Source organism: Bos indicus, chromosome 15 (genome assembly GCF_029378745.1).
Source record: "Bos indicus isolate NIAB-ARS_2022 breed Sahiwal x Tharparkar chromosome 15, NIAB-ARS_B.indTharparkar_mat_pri_1.0, whole genome shotgun sequence".
Classification (NCBI taxonomy): Eukaryota; Metazoa; Chordata; class Mammalia; order Artiodactyla; family Bovidae; genus Bos; species Bos indicus.
Genome location: NC_091774.1, coordinates 79,683,898 through 79,703,739, shown reverse-complemented (window position 1 = coordinate 79,703,739; position 19,842 = coordinate 79,683,898). Strand labels below are relative to the sequence as shown.

Genomic DNA, 19,842 nt, shown 5'->3' with positions numbered 1-19,842 from the left:
GTGAGTTGGCTCTTCACATCAGGTGGCCAGGATTGGAGCTTCAGCTTCAGCATCAGTCCTTCCAATGAATATTCAGGGTTGATTTTGTTTAGTTTTGAAAAACTCTGATAAGGAAAGATATTTCAGGAGAGAAATCTTGCAGCTAACGAATGTTCTCTTCTCCTCAGGGTTTATCTGCAAAATGGTGGAATAACCGGCACTTCCAACACCATGTAAAAACAAACATCTACCCCAAAGACCCAGATGTTGATGTAGGCCCATTTTTTGTTGTTGGAGATTTACAACCTGTCAAGGTATGTTTACAAATCCTAAACACTAGAGAAATGTTCCAGGAAGTGGTTCTTGGAAAGGTCTACACCTTTGTCTTGAGGAGATCAGGCTGGAGATTCTGGCTTCAAGCATGTTTTCAGAGCATCTCTTCTTTTAACTCCAGGATATACATTTTAAATAAGTGAATCTGGTGTTGTAAGAAAAGAAGAAAATGTGGAATGAATAACTTCATGATCTTAAAAGTCATTCAGGCTAAATCACTCATAGAAGGCATGGCAGTACATTCAACAAGTGCTAAATCATGAACCATCTACATATCTAGTTATGTCAACTAATTCTAGCTGTTGGAAAAAAACTAAGCTGTTATTTTAATTTAGGTCCATTTTGGCTCATTTATACATGAAACTCCAGAGAAGGCAATGGCACCCCACTCCAGTACTCTTGCCTGGAAAATCCAATGGATGGAGGAGCCTGGAAGGCTGAAGTCCATGGGGTCGCTGAGGGTCAGACATGACTAAGTGACTTCACTTTCACTTTTCACTTTCATGCATGGGAGAAGGAAATGGCAACCCACTCCAGTATTCTTGCCTGGAGAATCCCAGGGACAGGGGAGCCTGGTGGGCTGCCGTCTATGGGGTCGCACAGAGTCGGACATGACTGAAGTGACTTAGCAGCAGCAGCATACATGAAACTCAGCTCAAATGCTTCATAATCCACTTAGGATCTTGCCTCTAGTTCAGACTTCTTAAGGAAAAGAAAAAAGAAGGCAAACTCCAGGATGTTTCAGCTGTTGACTTTCTTAAACCTCAGCTTAAAAACTGGCATGTAAGGATTATTACCAAGATTTTTAGAGTCTGCTTTCAACACAGAAGGTATAAGGATAATCACAGAAAGGTATCTTTTCTTGAGAAGAAATGATGGATCCTGAGAATTAAGTGCTTAGGAAGAGGTTCTATCTCCTTCTGGAAGAATTTAGGAGCTTTCTAAAAACAAGGGAGTATAGCTTGGTCACTTGCTGCATGGACTTTGTGGTAACCAGAATTGTGCAACTTTCTCAAAATAGGTTTTCCCAGTTTTGGAAGACAACCTTCTTCCAATTAGGAAAAAGTCTCCTGCCAAAATGTAAGGAAAATAAAAGAAAGAAAGAAACCTTGACTGTAGTCTTCAGTCAGTTGTCCTTCACAATGACTCCACAAACAAGTCAGAGCTCTCTGAAGTTTGCAAACTCCTAAAGTGAAGTCGTTCAGTCGTGTCTGACTCTTTGCAACCCTATGGACTGTAGCCCCCCAGGCTCCTCCACCCATGGGATTTTCCAGGCAAGGCTGTCATTTCCTTCTCCAGGGATCCAACCTGGGTCTCCCACATTGCAGGCAGACTTTACAGTCTGAGCCACCAGGGAATCCCTGTGAACTCCTCGGCTGATCACTAAACTTATGACACTTTGACTTCTCTCCTCAGTCCCTCACAGCAATGGAGACTTGTCTCACGGGAGTTCATGAGGCAGCCTGGCCCCCTCCAGAAGCCCCTTCTGTAGAACTGTATCCAGTTCACATGCTGCCTCTTCACAGAGGATGGAGACACCATCACCTCTTCATCATTCGAGAAACATATCCCGTGAGCCTTAGGTTTCTGTTTACTATAATTTCAAAGCCAATGTGCACCACTTTACTTACAATCATTTAATCTCTAAATTCAGTTGTTTTGCAACAAAACTAATTCTGATAAGCCCTAAATGTTTCTGTTCTTCCCATTTTACTGTCAGTCTTTCTACCACTTTCTTTAAACATTCATTCCTTTAACAAGTATTAATTTAATTCTCTAGGGCCAGGTCCTGTGCTCATACTCTGGAAAAGTTAGACTTCTCGTTTGGAGCCATACTCAAAAATCAGTCCTTCACCTACATTTGGCAAATCTCGGAAGTTTCCCACCAACTCCCTCTTTCAAGTTTCCTACCGCTTAAATATCCAGAAGCTTGGGAGTAACTGCAAATAACTATCATTACTTTATAACCATGGCATTTATTTTTATTTATGAGAGTAAGAGAAACAAGGGTCAACTCTTACATCCAAATAACAGAAGAAATATGTAGAAGGGAAGGTATCAAAAGAATGGGAAAAGCAAAAATCAAACACAGCTCACAGTGTTTTAACTGACTGAACATATGGTAAAATTATACAGGAGATTTGAATTATCATTCATTCATTAATTCCTTCAACTAAACATTTATTAAGTGTCTCTTAGGAAATAGAGATAAACCATTATGTCTATGCCTCCTCTCAAGATATTTGCTGCATTTGTGCATTTGAGCACTGACTAAATTAACTAAGAAGACCCCTAGAAAATGACTCAAATTCCCAGTGGTAAGATTATATGTTCAGTTTAGTCACTCAGTCGTGCCTGACTCTTTACGACCCCATGAACAGCAGCACACCAGGCCTCCCTGTCCATCACCAACTCCTGGAGTCCACCCAAACCCATGTCCATTGAGTCGATGATGCCATCCAAGCATCTCATCCTCTGTTGTTGAGGATGAGATCCCTTCTCCTCCTGCCCTCAATCTTTCCCAGCATCAGGGTATTTTCCAATGAGTCAACTCTTCACATCATGTGGCCAAAGTATTGGAGTTTCAGCTTCAATATCAGTCCTTCCAATGAACACCCAGGACTGATCTCCTTTAGGATGGACTGGTTGGATCTCCTTGCAGTCCAAGGGACTCTCAAGAGTCTTCTCCAACACCACAGTTCAAAAGCATCAATTCTTTGGTGCTCAGCTTTCTTTATAGTCCAACTCTCACATCCATACATGACCACTGGAAAAACCATAGCCTTGACTAGACAGACCTTTGTTGGCAAAGTAATGTCTCTGCTTTTTAATATGCTGTCTAGGTTGATCATAACTTTCCTTCCAAGGAGTAAGCGTCTTTTAATTTCATGGCTGCAGTCACCATCTGCAGTGATTTTGGAGCCCAGAAAAATAGTCAGCCACTGTTACCACTGTTTCCCCATCTATCTGCCATGAAGTGATGGGACCAGATGCCATGATCTTACTTTTCTGAATGTTGAGCTTTAAGCCAACTTTTTCACTCTCTTCTTTCATTTCCATCAAGTGGCTCTTTAGTTCTTCACTTTCTGCCATAAGGGTGATATCATCTGCATATCTGAGGTTATTGATATTTCTCCCGTCAATCTTGATTCCAGCTTGTTCTTCCTCCACCCCAGAGTTTCTCATGATGTACTCTGCATATAAGTTAAATAAGCAGGGTGACAATATTCAGCCTTGACGTACTCCTTTTCCTATTTGGAACCAGTCTGTTGTTCCATGTCCAGTTCTAACTGTTGCTTCCTGACCTGCATACAGGTTTCTCAAGAGGCAGGTCAGGTGGTCTGGTATTCCCATCTCTTTCAGAATTTTCCACAGTTTATTGTGATCCACACAGTCAAAGGCTTTGACATAGTCAATAAAGCAGAAATAGATGTTTTTCTGGAACTCTCTTGCTTTTTCCATGATCCAGCAGAAATTGGCAATTTGATCTCTGGTTCCTCTGCCTTTTCTAAAACCAGCTTGAACATCTGGAAGTTCACAGTTCACGTATTGCTGAAGCCTGGCTTGGAGAATTTTAAGCATTACTTTGCTAGCATGTGAGATGAGTGCAATTATATGTTATCATGCCTTAAAATGAGTAAACCACAGCATGAGATCCACTGATAAAAATAAAGGAGGAAAGATGAAGTAGATACTAGAGGTTATGACTATGTATTTTATAATGTAACCATTCAACAGATATCTGTTAAATAGATAAGTGGATTCAAGCAGACTGAACTTCAAGCAGAATTCTAAGCACATAGGTTGAAGAAGACTTTGAAAACTTATCAGAAATATTTCTCCTCCATCACCATTCCATTCCACACCAGGAAAAAAATTGAAAATGGCTCCCATGGGAATAATAATAAACTATCACAATCCCTGGATTCAAATGGAATAAACCATCCCTGCAATAATTACCCACATTCAAATAAAGAAAAAGTCACCAAAATATTTCCTCCCCCTTCAGTTCTGGTTCCTCAGTGCCTTCAGTTTGACAATAAATGAACTCTGACCAGATGGCCCTTTCTATAAAGTCTCTACACATACACACATGCACACACACAGACACACACATGCATGCACATGCACACACAGACACACACACACACAAACACACGTGCACATACACAGACACACAGATATACGCACATACACACAGACATACGCACATGCACACAGACACATGTGCATGTGTGCACACACACACGGAGACACACATGCACACACACAGACACACATGCACACACAGACACAAGTGCACACACAGAGAGACATACATGCACACACACATGTGTACACACACACATGCACACACACACAGACATATACACATACATACACACACACACACACAGACACATACTCGCACACACAAAGACACACATGCACACACCAACACACGTGCACACACACAGACACACACATACACACATGCACATGCCCCCACACACACAGACATACACGTGCACCCACACACACACACACACACAACCTTGAGTATGATAACAGAAGTCTATATTGTTCTTACTTTGTTTTTTTCTCTCTTCTTTCAGTATGGCAAGAACAAAGTCAAACACATCGACTACGAGAAGCAGCACCTATACTTCTGCACGGGTGAGTCACCAGGGAGCCACAATCCTTGTCATCCTATTTCCTTGAAGCAAACAGTTGTCAAGCCAGAAGGCATGACTGAAATCCTCCCACAGAGAGACGATCTCAGGTCTTGTGCCTCAAAAAAGCAGCATGTTTTATTTCAGACTTACTTGGGTGAAATCTGAAGAGGAAAACAGAAGAGTGATTAGGCATTCTTAATGGGCATCTCATCACTCTGGCTACTGTACAGGGAAGGAGATGCTCCAAGAAGGATGGGAGGCAGGATGCCAATCAAGGGGTCTGGTATCTGTGACTCTCGTCCTGGATAAACTAAATACAATACTTATCAAGAAGAAAAAGATAGTGGTGTATGGATAGGGGGAAAATTAGGAAAAGAATGCTCAAGCACTGACAGCAGGTGCCTGAAAAAACAGAGTCGCATGATAAAAGTCACCTATAGAGCTTCTGTGTGGAAGAAATTTGACTGTTCCCACAGCTTACATACAGCTGTAGAAGGTATTTGAGTGGACAGATACACACACACACACACACATAATAAGACAGGTCTGGATATGTTCTAGGCTTGAGAGAAAATAGGGTAGCTGAATAATGGTAATATCAATAAAAATATTAGAAGCAAAAATGTTTTGCTCTTAACCAAGTCAAACTCATGATAGCCCACAAATAAAAGTTTAGGACCCCAAAATATGCTCATGCAAAACATACTTATTCATTTGGGAAAGAAACCCAAATTAGGGAAGATTGCAAACATTTCCTGTAGATCAGTGGTTCTCACCTAAGAGCATTGCTGACCCCAGTGGGACATTTGACAGCGTACAGATACTTTTTTGATTATCGCAACAAAGAGGGAGGAATGGTATTGACACCCATGGGGCAGAAGCCAGGGATGTTATGAAATGTCTTACAGTACACAAAACAGCCCTGAACAATAAGAATTATCTGACCCTAAAATGCCAACAGTGTTAAGATTGAGAAAGTGTTGCAGATGTTCTGGCTTGCCTAAACATTGGCCACCAGTGGTCATCTGTCTCGTGCCTGACCGGGATGACCTATGAGTCCTTATTCTGAGACATGAGGCTCAACCACCACTGCAGCCTCTTCCAGAGCTAGAATTCTGAGGACTTATCCTAATTCAGTTATTCTCTTTCATGACCAAAAAGAGTGTGGAGGACATTGGTGCCCCAGTTTGGAAGGGAACTCTTCCGGCCCAGACAGATGTGTATTAACATAAGAAAAAACTGCTGGAGTCTCTTGTCTGAACTCTTTTCCTGTGTGTAGTGAAACAATACAGCCTTAACTTATGAGGAATGGATGAATATTGTAGCTTCACTGCAGAATGCCCAGCTTACAAACCACATCATCCTCAGGAGCTGTTTCATTTTGCCATTTTCTTTCAAATGTCTTCAGTGTAGTATGACAGGTACAAATGAGTCATACTCAACCTGTCAGAGAGAGGTGAGGCTTGACATTTCATAAAGGTGGTGAGACAGCTTTCATGCAGATTGCTGTAGTAGGGAAAGGTAATTCAGTATAGGCTGAGCTCAACTCACCAGAAATGAAAGGTGGGAGACTTTTAAAACACAGGAATATGCTAAAGGAAATTAGTGAAAGAGGATAAAGGGAGGGGAAGCTGGTCATGTGGTTAAGCCACGTGTGTCTTCTCACTGGTGCTTATCAAAGTCAAACTCCTACCCTCCCAGAGGCTTCAGGACAGACCCCAATCCTCAAGATTGTACTTCAAAGGGATGACTCCCAAGTCCTTGAGAAAGACACTCTGGATCAGGGACAATCCATCCCAGAGGGACACAGTAAGAATTTTATAATTGTAAGTTTTTTAACAAATGATTGAAGAAAAGGAGGTCAGAAGCCTACTGAACAAGCAGTAAGTTCTCTGGACAGTCTTGAACTTTCTCAAGAATTTTAAGGGGGCTGGAGTTATCCCAGGAGCACAGCCTTGAACTGTTCTTAGAAACTATTTCTAGCATTTGTGTGAGTCTCTTAGTGTGTAGGGTGGACAAAATCATTTATGCTGACAGTTCGCAGACTTTGAAAGTTTACAAGTCAAGTTTGAAGCCTCATCAGGAAGGGGGCTCCAGAGCATCTGACTCAAGTTTGATCAAGAAGAGAGTTGTCAAAATGTGAAGGGACTCCATGAGACTCCTACCTGCTCCAGGCAACTTCACTGGTCCTGGGGGAGATGCAGGTAAATAACTATCTGGCCAGACTCAGTATGCCTGCTCTGTATCTGCCACCTCGACATATTGTGACAGGGCCCAATGCAAAGGATCGTGAAGGATTGAAGGATTCCAGGGACCTTGAGAAAACTTGAAAGCTCACAGCAGAAGCCCTTCCAGGATGCCTTCATCAGGAATGACTCAGATCTTCAAACCTTCCCTAATCTCCTTAAGGGAGCTTGAACCAAAGTCCCGGTTCACCCTCAGAGACTCTAAAAGCCCAGCAGCATCCAGGATGTGGTTGTGGATCTCCACCTTGCATCCTTCTCAGGGGCAATATTTCAGGGGTAGCATGTTAGGAGATCAACTCCCACTAGCTTCCACAGTAATATATCTGCTCATTTGTTCCCCATCTTCTTGTTTTGTTTTGTTTTGTTTTGTTTTCAGTTGGGGCCGTCCTTTTCATGCCAGTATATTTAAACCTGGATTCCATTCGAGCAATGTACTGCAGAAGGTCCTGGGAGGTGAGCAACTTGATTGTTTCTCCAGAGCTAGATCAGGCTGGTAGAGAAGGTTCCTCTGGTAAATGCTTGATCCTGTCCAGACATAGCTACCTTGAGTAGATCCTTTCCAGACATAACTTCAGGATATAAGGTTTAGCCAGTTTTATTTCCACTAGCTTAACTTTCAAGCACTTCTTTCCACAGGACATTGCCTGGGTCAGCAGCTTTTATATCCGCTATTTCATCACATTTGGCCCTTTCTATGGAATCTTCGGAACCCTGGTGCTCATATACTTAGTCAAGTAAGAAAACAATATCTCCTACTCTTATTACCTGGATGTTCCTCTTACCTTTCTTACTTGGTCTATTTATGATTAGCAATGATTAGCAGATTATGACACCAGAGTGCATTCTTGTAGCTGAGACAGTTCCAAGAAAATGTGGGATAAAACAGCTGAAATAGTTGAATGAGTTTCTTGGAAACTGCATTTGCCCAATCTTGCCTTTTTTCTCACGTGATTAATTCCCAATTACAGAAGGCAATGGCACCCCACTCCAGTGTTCTTGCATGGAGAGTCCCATGGACGGAGGAGCCTCGTGGGCTGCAGTCCTTGGGATCGTGAAGAGTCGGACAGGACTAAGCGACTTCACTTTCACTTTTCACTTTCATGCATTGGAGAAGGAAATGGCAGCCCACTCCAGTGTTCTTGCCTGGAGAATCCCGGGGACAAAGGAGCCTGTTGGGCTGCCATCTATGGGGTCGCACAGAGTCGGACACGACTGAAGCAACTTAGCAGTAGCAACAGTCCCTTACCATCTGAGGAGGATTAGTCCCTGGACCCACCTCAGTTACCAAAATCCAAAGATATTCAAGCTCCATAGTCATCTATCCATATATGTGGTTCCACTACTGTGAATTCATGCAACCAGTAATCTTGTAGTACACTGGGTTTACTTAAAAATATCCACATTTAAGTGGACCTGCGTGTTTCTCAAAGGTCAACTGTATTCTGCCTGATCACCAAGTCCTTCAAACTGTAAGCCAGCTGGACATCATAATTCTTACCAAAGATAATAGGATGCCAGTTTTTTAAAAAGTTATTTTATGACTAGAGATTTTCCCCAAATCAAAATGACTTTAAACTGAATAACCCTCTTCAACTTCCAATTTATTCCTTCCTCATTCATTTGCATTACTATTTATAACAATAATGGTAGCTACTATGCATCAGGCAATTTGCTAAAGGCTTTACATGCATTATCTTATTTGATGTAATCAAAAATGCAGAACCAGGAAATGGAGATAGTAGCAATTTCATTTTTCTGATAAGAGAACTAAAGTTCAGAGAAATTAAATCACTTACTCAAGAGCAAGTAAGGGCCAGTGGCAGTGCCAAATCAGAACTTGTACCCAGTTCTATCTAATGACAACAGCCAAGTTGTTAATCACATTGCATATATCCTTAAATTGTTGTTGCTTTAGTCACTAAATCATGTCTGACTCTTTTGTGACACCATGGATTGTAGCCTGCCAGGCTGCTCTGCTCTGGGGATTTCACAGGCAAGAATACTGGAGTTGGTTGCCATTTCTTTGTCCAGGGGATCTTCCCCACCCAGGAATCAAACCCAGATCTCCTGCATTGGCAGATGGAATCTTGACCACTGAGCCACCAGGGAAGCCTGACCTTCAGCTATCTAGGTATCTTCTGAGCCTTGTACCAATGCCTACAGAAAATACTGGGGACACTGCTCTGGTACAGTAGGCTGCAAGACAGGTAGTGTGACTGAATACCTAGTATATCATCTTTAGATATAAAAGGTCTGCAAAGATGAAAAACAAACAGCCACCACATGATTGGAACCTTTGAGTCACTGCCATTTCCTCTACTGCTCAGCCAGATCTGCCAGTGGTTAGGCAAACCCAGTGAGTGGAACTGAAACTCCCCAAGGAGTAATCATATCTTTTTCTTATTCTCTTAAAGGCTTCTTGAAAGTCCCTGGGTTGCATATGTTACCCAGATGAGCCACATACCAATGAAAATAAGCATAGAGGAGAAGCAGGACTGGTTCAGCTCTCAGGTAATAATGCTGTTCCGGGAAAGCATCCACCAAAGCATCTGATTACCTTCTGCTGACCTCAAATGATGTTTATTGGAGGCTTGCCAGGGGCCAGGCACTGTCAACTGTTTTGCATGTAGCTACATGAGATGTAGCTACATGTGCCTACAGGCTCGGAGTATTCTCACTTTGCAAATGATAACACTGAGGTATGAAGAAGTTGCACAATTTGTGCAAGATCACACAGCTAATAAGTGGTAGAAGCAAGGTTTATTTATTTATTTGGCCACACTGTGTGGCATGCAGGGTCTCAGTTCTCCTACCAGGGATCAAACCTGTGTCAGCACACACTCTTAACCAGTGGACCAGTGGGAGTTCTCTAGAAGCAGGTTTTAAACCTCGACAGTTTGATTTCAGAAGCTTTGCTCTTAGCTAAGGCTTAATAAACTACAGTCCAGGGGCCAGTCTAGCCCAGTCTGTGTTTTTGTAGTTTTATTGGAACACAACCACACTCATACATTACATATTCTCTATGATAGCTTTCATTCTAAAACAGCAGAACTGCGTAGTTGTGATGCAGAATTGAAACATTTACTGTGCGACACTTTATAGGCAAGGTTTACTAAACCTGCTTCAACATTGTACAGTCTTTCAACAGATCTCACACTCCTAGAATAACAGAAGGGAGAACCCTGGAATCCCCCTCATTTCATTGTATAGATAGTGGGGCCCAGAGAGGAGACTCAGCATTCTCGGCAAGTGTGCTGTTAATGATTAAAAGATTCATGACCCATGCAGAATACCACTGCCTCTTAAGCCTGACACTGGCTATGCCGTGATTAACTGGAGAATCCAGTCATCATACTGCTTCCTTCTCCATGCTCATTTCCAAATTCACTGGACATTCCACACAGTAGTGGTTCTCAATCTTTTTGGTCAAGAAACCATTCTTTCTTTTTGGTCAAGAAACCACTCTTAAAACTTATTGAGAACATCAAAGAGCTTTCGTTTGTGGAGGTTATATCCACTGATACTTACTGTATTTGAAATTGAAACTGAGAGCTTTAAAATATCTATTAATTAATTTTAAAATAATAAGATAAATCCAATAAAGGTTAACATCAAAGTGATGACATCACCCCATGCTTAATAGCCCCTGGAAAAACCGATGGTATAAGCATGCATGAATGAGAATGAAAAAGCCAAATACTGCCTCTGAAGTATTATGGGAATAATTTTGACCTTGAAGATCCCCTGAAAGTGTCCTAGGGAACCCCAAGATGCTCTAAAGCACACTTCGAGGAACCCTGACATAGAGCAACTGCAAAAATAACATTCAAAATGGCAACAACCCTAACAAGAATTAAATCTTAGAAAGGCACTGAATAAAAATCACATTCATAAGCATTCTAAGTAGTCTGGAGAATCCTATGAACTTCTTCTCAGTCTGTCTTTGTACAAAATAAAATACATTAGATTAAAAAGGAAGCTACTTGTATATATTAATAAATGTATTTGAAGAGTCAGACATGACTGAGCAACTGAACTGAACTGAATGGATGCGCAAAACCCTTGATTAAAGCCATTGCAGGCTTTATTCCCCATTTAGAAGTCCTTTACATCTATTCTGTGGTAATAATATTCAAACTCCTATAATTTCTACCAGAGTCTTACAATCCTGCTTCCATTTGCCAAAGTCCCTACTCATGATAACTTAGTCTTCTGATTTTGAGGGCTGATAGTGACTTAGTCCTGTCAAATCCTATTTACTTCTTCATATCTATTGCTTTATCTATACTTCTTAGCAAAATGCCTTATTTCCTTCATAATTGTAAGGTCCCTAAGACCTGGGACTTATTTTTATCCCTCATGGTTTGTTGCACAAAATATGTACTCAATCAGTACTTGTTGAATGATGGATAAATAAAAGAGTAACAATCTCTTGTTTGACATGGGTTGATTTACATCTAATGTAAGCTTTTTTCTTTGCAGGTCTTGGCCACCTGTAATGTTGAACAGTCCTTTTTCAATGACTGGTTCACTGGGCACTTGAACTTACAAATTGAGCACCAGTAAGAGAAATAGTTTATGATAAACGGCAAGGGCTGTCACTAACAGCTGTCCTCCATATAGTCCAGAGCACTTGACTTGCGATCTTAAGGGAAAAAAATGAACCAGGATTCTCTAAAGGATGCTATTTTTCAATTAACAACAATGATAAAGAAAGGAAGAAAGAAATGAAGGAAGTGTCACAATTGCCAGTTCAGTTCAGTTCAGTTCAGTCGCTCAGTCATGTCAGACTCTTTGCAACCCCATGAATCGCAGCACACCAGGCCTCCCTGTCCATCACCAACTCCCAGAGTTCACTCAAACTCACATACATCGAGTCAGTGATGCCATCCAACCATCTCATCCTCTGTCGTCCCCTTCTCCTTCTGCCCCCAATCCCTCCCAGCATCAGAGTCTTTTCCAATGAGTCAGCTCTTCGCATGAGGTGGCCAAAGTACTGGAGTTTCAGCTTTAGCATCATTCCTTCCAAAGAACATCCAAGACCAATCTTCTTTAGAATGGACTGGTTGGATCTCCTTGCAGTCCGAGGGACTCTCAAGAGTCTTCTCCAACACCACAGTTCAAAAGCATCAATTCTTCAGTGCTCAGCTTTCTTCACAGTCCAACTCTCTCATCCATACATGACCACTGGAAAAACCATACCCTTGACTGCTGCTGCTGCTGCAAAGTTGCTTCAGTCATGTCCAGCTCTATGCGACCCCATAGATGGCAGCCCACCAGGCTCCTCCGTACCTGGGATTCTCCAGGCAAGAATACTGGAGTGGGTTGCCATTTCCTTCTCCAATGCATGAAAGTGAAAAGTTAAGGTGAAGTCGCTCAGTCGTGTCCAACTCCTAGGGACCCCATGGACTGCAGCCTACCAGGCTCCTCCATCCATGGGGTTTTCCAGGCAAGAGTACTGGAGTGGGGTGCCATTGCCTTCTCCTATAGCCTTGACTAGATGGATCTTTATTGGCAAAGTAATGTCTCTTCTTTTGAATATGCTGTCTAGGTTGGACATAACTTCCATTCCAAGGAGTAAGCATCTTTTAATTTTATGGCTGCAATCACCATCTGCAGTGATTTTGGAGCCCAAAAAAATAAAGTCTCGAGTAAATGGAGTGAAATCTTGAAAAGTATCAGTGACTCAGGTTCCAGATTTCTATGGGCCTAGGAATTGGTGATTTCCTTGCATTTGCTTTGTTGGCAAAACCTAAGAAAAATCAGGACACTTGGGTAGCCAACTTGTGTTCAAACTTAACTATGCTATAATTCAAATATTTACTTATCTGTGTCTTTAGAGCCAAGTTTACAAAATAACTAATGAGGTGGAGTCCCTGCTGCAATTTCTACATGGCATCTGGAAATCCTTTACCAATGTGTCAGTTACAGAGAGGAAGTGGGTAGTTCACACTTTGATGCAAGTGAAAACACTGAGAGTCAGTTTCTCCAGAGTGTCAGGGGAAAGGCTTTCCACATTCTCTTTGTCTAACCATGTGAGTCTATGATAGTCAGAGAAGGAACAAGACCTTTATTAGTTCAAGGAATTTTTTTCATTCTATTTCCCTATTCATATTAGGGCTTGAAAATTCCAGCAAAACAAACAAAAAAAAGGACTAATAGTTTTACTAAAGGAGAGGTTTACATCCAAGACGGTCATCTGGCTGACTAATGAAAACTTGGGATTAAAAATCCATCTCTCCTCACTTCTTATTCCTTTCCTAGGACTTTTAGCTATTTACCATGACTTAATATACATCCATCTATTCTTGCTAAGGAAGTTAGAAAGAGAGACTAAGACAGAGATTAGCAGGGGCCGGGTGGGCGGTTCAGTATCTCTAGTTCTCTGGGTAGTTCTAAAGAGTGGGTAGTTCTAAATGGTAGAAAGTTCTAAATGATATACTTTCATTGGATCAGGCCGAAAATAAACAGTTGATGGAGCTAAAACATATTCCCTTAGTTCTTCCTAAACAACTGCCACCCACAAAGCTTGTAGTAGGTTAAGGGATAAGATGAGTCTGCCAGCAAGTTTTTTAACTTCCCAAAACAAAAATATTGTGGAAGGGGAAGGTTGGGTCTGCGTGGCTGATACCATTTTATTTTGTAAAAGGGGAAAGGGGACTTTGGATTTCTCCTTAGGTCTGAGAAGTTTTAAATCTCCTTTCTCTGTTTCCTAGTCTATTTCCCACAATGCCACGCCATAATTATCACAAGGTGGCACCTCTGGTGAAGTCACTGTGTGCCAAGCATGGACTACCATATGTGAATAAGCCCATATTGAAGGCATTTGGAGATGTTATCAGGTAATAACAGTCCCTCAACCCACAGCTCTCATTTCCCTTCACTCTTGGTCCCCAGACTCTTCACTGCTTTATGAATCATTCAGCCAACAGCTATTTATTAATGAGCATCCACATGCCCAGGATGGACATGAGGCTCTATATGGAACACCACTAACACAGAAATGATAACAGTCATTCCTACCATTTACCTGCTGCCTTCTGGGTACTTCTTAGTAAAAATACCTTGATGCCCTACTAAATTTCAAGCTTCTTATAAACCAGAGTTCTGTATTATTTGTCTGTATCACCCACAGAGCCTTGACATGCTTTAGAACTTAACCAGTGGAAGGGACTCTCAAATCATCTGGTCCAGGGTTGCAAACTAAGATGCTTTCAGGCTCTGGTGGAACAGACAGGGGTGACTCTTCCTACAGGAACTGAGAATCCATACTCATTCTGAAGCATTCACAGTTCCCTGGAGGATCCTTTGCTCCTCAAATTAGCAGCCAAAACCTCAGTTGTATAATTTATCTTAAAATTAGGAAAAAGAAAAGCAAGAGTATCTTTTTAATATGAATAAATAAACCAGCAAGCCTAGAGCTGGTCAGATCTGACCCCTGAACAGTGACCCATCTTCACTCTCCACCACTGCCCTCCTCCTTTCCTGCCCTCCCGATATCTGGCCTCCCTTCAGCCACTACATAACTCCCTGCCCCTTGCCATGACACATCCTTGGTCACTTTTTCTCCTACCTAGAAAAATCTCCCAACTTGCCAACCCCCTCCTGTCACCTTCTCAAGTTCCATTCACTCTCCAAAGCTCACCTGAAAGGTCTTTTCTTCATCTCGGTTCTCCCTTGCCCCCAAGACTAAACCCATCATGTGCTCTCACAGCACCTGTTTCTCTTCATTTCTGATCCTTATTACAATCATAATTTAATAGCATATTGGGTAATAAATTATGTAATATGTGTATCCCAATATAGACCACAGCTCCAGGTGGAAAGACTCTCACCACTCCTACTCACAGCTGTATCACCAGAGCCTAGAAAAGTCTTTAACTTTATAAAGTAGGAGAGGTAGGTGGATACAGGTTAGGTTGGTATAGCTATATGATTTACCTTGTAGAGATTCAGTAGAGATTTTTCTTTTAATATGGAGAAAAGAATAAGTGATGCTTTGGAGTACAGAAGAAAAATAATTGAAAGAAAAACTCAATCTCTTCCATATAGAAATGCTGATGGACTGTGGACTGCCAGGCTCCTCTGTCCGTGGGATTTCCTAGGCAAGAATATTGGAATGGGTTGACATTTCCTTCTCCAGGGGATCTTCCCAACCCAGGGATAGAAACTGCGTGTCTTGCATCTCCTGAATTAGCAGACGGATTCTTACCAATGAGCCACCTGGGAAGCCAGAAAAGGTGGACTCACCTTCTGATACATAAGTCAGTGTATTTGATTCTCCACACTGGCAAGATAGAAAGACATTTTTGAGATACAGCTGAAAATGACAATGTTGCCCTGAATTAAGTAAAACAGTAAGTGTTCCATGAAGTAGCTCCTTTGACCTGGGTCTCGCCTACTCACAATTTTGTCTGCTCCTCTCGCAGGGCCCTGAAGAAGTCTGCAGCCCTCTGGATGGATGCTTACTACAGCCATCCAGAAACATAATGTGGATGTGCATGAGTCTGTGTTAAAGAGAAAGCCACAGGCCCCAAAGTGTCACTTGTGCTAAAGCTCATGATACCAAACCTCTCTAATGCCTGACTTACTTGCAGTTTCAACCTTCCCCAAAGTGAAATTTTAATCATCTGTAATTCTTCTGATCAACTATCTGTATTTTTTTTGGATCAGCTATCTAGGAGGTAATCTGTTGTTCTCCATCCCTGACCCCAGCCCAGAGGAAGAAGAGGATAAAACCCTTGTCATCCCCTCCTCATCGCTAAAAAAGTGTCTGCCCTAAATATACTTTGCTGAGAGCTTCCTTCCCCCTCTCTCCTTCTGATAAAAGCCTTCCATTTGCCCAACCCCTCAGAGCCCCATTTGATTAATTTGTTCATAAATCACTGAATAAAGCTAATTCAATCATCAAATATACTCAGTTGAATTTTTGTTTTCTAACAGCTTGTTCAATAATCTTCCCAGAGGAGAAGACCCAAGGCCTGCTACTTTCACGACTCCCCAGATCACTGAGCACTGGTTAGAATTCAGATGATCCATCCTTCAGATCATTTCTGCCCTCTGCTCTTTGGCCACAGGAATAAAGATGGCTTGATTGGCCAGACCTCTGTCTCTGTAACCAAGCAGGACCCGATGGGGCCTCCTGGCAACAGCTTCCCCCAAAAGGCGATCTTGGCACATCCTCTGCTTTATTTCCTCTCTGAGGCACCAGAAAATAGTACCTGATGCAAATTTCCTGAGCTGTTTTGCATATAGGAACCTATACCCCGACCCCCACCACCAAAAGGAGGAACCACTTTTTGACCATGAACACATAGTCCAAGGCCACCTAGAGCCTAAGAACTGAAGATGGGAACCCCTGTGCCTCACCATCAGCCAGTCAGAGAACTGTACACAAGCTGATCCCAAACCCCAGGACTTCCCCCTCACATGCCCTTACAAACTGCTTTGCCAAAACCCTTCTGGGAGTCTAGACTTTTCAGGGCATGAGCCACCTCCTCTCCTTGCACAGCCCTGCAATAAACCTTTCTCTGCTCCAAACTCCATTTGGGTTTCTTTGGCCTCACTAGGCATCAGGTACAGGAACTTGTGCTGACATCCCTGTACACTAAGCAGCTCATGAAAGTTATGTTACAGCCCTACCTGCAGCTCTTCAATGGACTCCCATGGCTGTTCTTGGAATGAAGATGAAACCTGGTGACTGCCAACAGACTATACATGTCAGTCCTCCCCCACGGAGCCTGCCCCACCTTAGACTACTTGCCTCTTCTTCAGCCCAGGTGGTTTCCTTCCAGGCTCACACACTCTTCTGCTAAAGGGTCTTGGCTTCTGAATCCAGTGTCTGAACTACTCTGTCACCATCCCTGCCCTTACTCCTCACCTGGTTAGCTGCCACCTATCTGCAATCCTGGAACCACAGAATCACCCCTAACTGGTTCTGTTTCTAACAAGTCACTGAGACTTTTTCAAAGACAAGAGAACCAAATGCAAGCCAGGCAGCCAAGGTGAGTCCAGAGGAGAGAATTGTTGACCTCAAATAATACCCGGAACCAAAGGAACCACCACAACCCCCAGAAAACCAAAGGATCAGGGCATGGATGAAACTTGAATGCCAGAATCCTTTTAGAAGTGAAGGGCCCATGGTCCTTGAGGATCCCATGTTGAAGCCTGAACCACATTTTACCATAGATGACCATGTTCTGAAGCTCACTAATGGCAACCTGCCCCACCAGCATTTGTGCAGACCAACCCAGCCACCATTAATTCATAAAAGCTTAACCAGACCCCAGATCAAAAACACAGATTTGAGCTCTGCCCCCATCTCCTTGCCAGTGAGCCTCAAAATAAAACTTCTCAAAAGCTGGTACCAAAATGGAAACCCACTCCAGTGCTCTTGCTTGGAAAATCCCATGGACAGAGAAGCCTGGTGGGCTACAGTCCATGGGATCACAAAGAGTTGGACATGACTGAACAACTGAGTATATATAGTATTGGCTTTTATGCACATCAAGCAGTGAGTCCTTTGCTTGGTAACAGTTTCAGGGAAGCTTCCCTATTAAGTCAAGGCCTCCTGTGATATATTGTGTAGCTCTGTAGTAATTACTAGAGATATAGTCTTACATCCATTTGTGTAATTACTTTAATAATTTGTCTTCTACGGTAGCCTGCACCATCCATGAGATTAGGGACTGGCTCACATGATAGAGATGCTCAGTAAAGACGTGAATAAGGGAGGAAGGAAGAAAGGGGGTGGGTGAGGATAGGAAGGAGGATAGGAAAAATGAAGTGTCAACTTCTGGCACTTGCCTGCTACCTCTACAAGGAATAAATCATGAGCCATTGCAGCCGCTGACCTTCAACATCCCCTGAAATGGGTTCAGGGAGGAGATAAGGAATCAGGCACTGTGTTCTGAGAAAAATTGGCAGAAGCGTTACTCAGATAGTTAGATATTTCCAGGAGAAGATTTTATGAGCCCAAATCTTGCATCTCCTCACATCTGAGAAAAACACTAAGATCATTAATGGTGACATCTGCTCCCTGTGACTATTAGCAAGCTTCCATCAAAATGTGTGCTTGATGGCATGTACCTTCTTCACTGAAATCATGTATATACTCACCCCCGTGCTTTCTCTTTGGCGCAGTTTCTCAGAGCTACCTGAAATCCTGTCTCCAGGGCAATAGTCCTCATTTTGCCACCAGTAAAACTTAACTCACAGCTCTCATGTTCTGCTTTTTTTTTCAGTCTACAGGACAGAAGGAAAGAGGGAAGCCTGGGAAGAGGAGAGATGGAGGTGGGGAGGGAAGAAACGAAGAACAGAAGAGGGAGAGAAGGGGGAAGGAGGAAAGGAGGGAAGGAAGGAGGAAGAAAAAGCTGTGTGTAAAAGTTGTTCCTTCTAATTAGAGAGTAAGATTTCTTTCTCCAGGGAATTTTCCCCACCAGAGATTGAACCAGTATCTCCTGCATTCAGATCATGAGCTCAGTCGTGTTCGACTCTTTGTGATGCCATAAAGTGCAGCATGCCAGGGCTCCATGTCCATCACCAACTCCCGGAGTTCACTGAGACTCATGTCCATCGAGTCAGTGATGCCATCCAACTATCTCATCCTCTGTTGTCCCCTTCTCCTCTTGCCCCCAATCCCTGCCAGCATCAGAGTCTTTTCCAATAAGTCAACTCTTCGCATGAGGTCGCCAAAGTACTGGAGTTTCAGCTTTAGCATCAGTCCTTCCAAAGAACACCCAGGGCTGATCTCCTTCAGAATGGAATGGTTGGATCTCCTTGCAGTCCAAGGGACTCTCAAGAGTCTTCTCCAACACAACAGTTCAAAAGCACCAATTCTTCGGTGCTCAGTCTTCTTCACAGTCTAACTCTCACATCCATACGTGACCACAGGAAAAACCATAGCCTTGACTAGATGAACCTTTGTTGGCAAAGTAATGTCTCTGCTTTTGAATATACTATCTAGGTTGGTCATAACTTTCCTTCCAAGGAGTAAGCATCTTTTAATTTCATGGCTGCAGTCACCATTTGCAATGATTTTGGAGCCCAGAAAAATAAACTCTGACACTGTTTCCACTGTTTCCCCATCTATTTTCCATCAAGTGATGGGACCAGATGCCATGATCTTCGTTGTGTGAATGTTGAGCTTTAAGCCAACATTTTCACTCTCCACTTTCACTTTCATCAAGAGGCTTTTTAGTTCCTCTTCACTTTCTGCTATAAGGGTGGTATGATCTGCATATCTGAGGTTATTGATATTTCTCCCAGCAATCTTGATTCCAGCTTGTGTTTCTTCCAGTCCAACATTTCTCATGATGTACTCTGCATATAAGTTAAATAAATAGGGTGACAATATACCGGCTTGACATACTCCTTTTTCTATTTGGAACCAGTCTGTTATTCCATGTCCAGTTCTAACTGTTGTTTCCTGACCTGCATACAAATTTCTCAAGAGGCAGGTCAGGTGGTCTGGTATTCCCATCTCTTTCAGAATTTCCCACAGTTTATTGTGATCCACACAGTCAAAGGCTTTGGCATAGTCAATAAAGCAGAAATAGATGTTTTTCTGGAACTCCCTTGCTTTTTCCATGATCCAGCGGATGTTGGCAATTTGATCTCTGGTTCCTCTG

General features: G+C 42.5%; 1 protein-coding gene and 1 pseudogene across 2 annotated transcripts in view; one reads left to right on the top strand and one right to left on the bottom strand.

Moving 5' to 3' along the window:
* LOC139187393 (fatty acid desaturase 2-like protein FADS2B) overlaps window positions 1-16,129 on the top strand; it is a 53,140-nt gene extending 37,011 nt beyond the window's left edge. For both annotated transcript variants that reach the window (XM_070804269.1, XM_070804268.1), the window contains 8 exons: window positions 168-293; window positions 4,908-4,968; window positions 7,590-7,666; window positions 7,850-7,947; window positions 9,628-9,724; window positions 11,696-11,775; window positions 13,930-14,055; window positions 15,643-16,129. In XM_070804269.1, the coding sequence (XP_070660370.1) occupies window positions 168-293; window positions 4,908-4,968; window positions 7,590-7,666; window positions 7,850-7,947; window positions 9,628-9,724; window positions 11,696-11,775; window positions 13,930-14,055; window positions 15,643-15,703 (726 nt within the window). In that variant the 3' untranslated portion in view covers window positions 15,704-16,129. The remainder of the gene's footprint in view (window positions 1-167; window positions 294-4,907; window positions 4,969-7,589; window positions 7,667-7,849; window positions 7,948-9,627; window positions 9,725-11,695; window positions 11,776-13,929; window positions 14,056-15,642) is intronic.
* LOC139187197 (olfactory receptor 5M9-like) overlaps window positions 1-19,842 on the bottom strand; it is a 203,973-nt pseudogene that overhangs the window by 158,762 nt on the left and 25,369 nt on the right.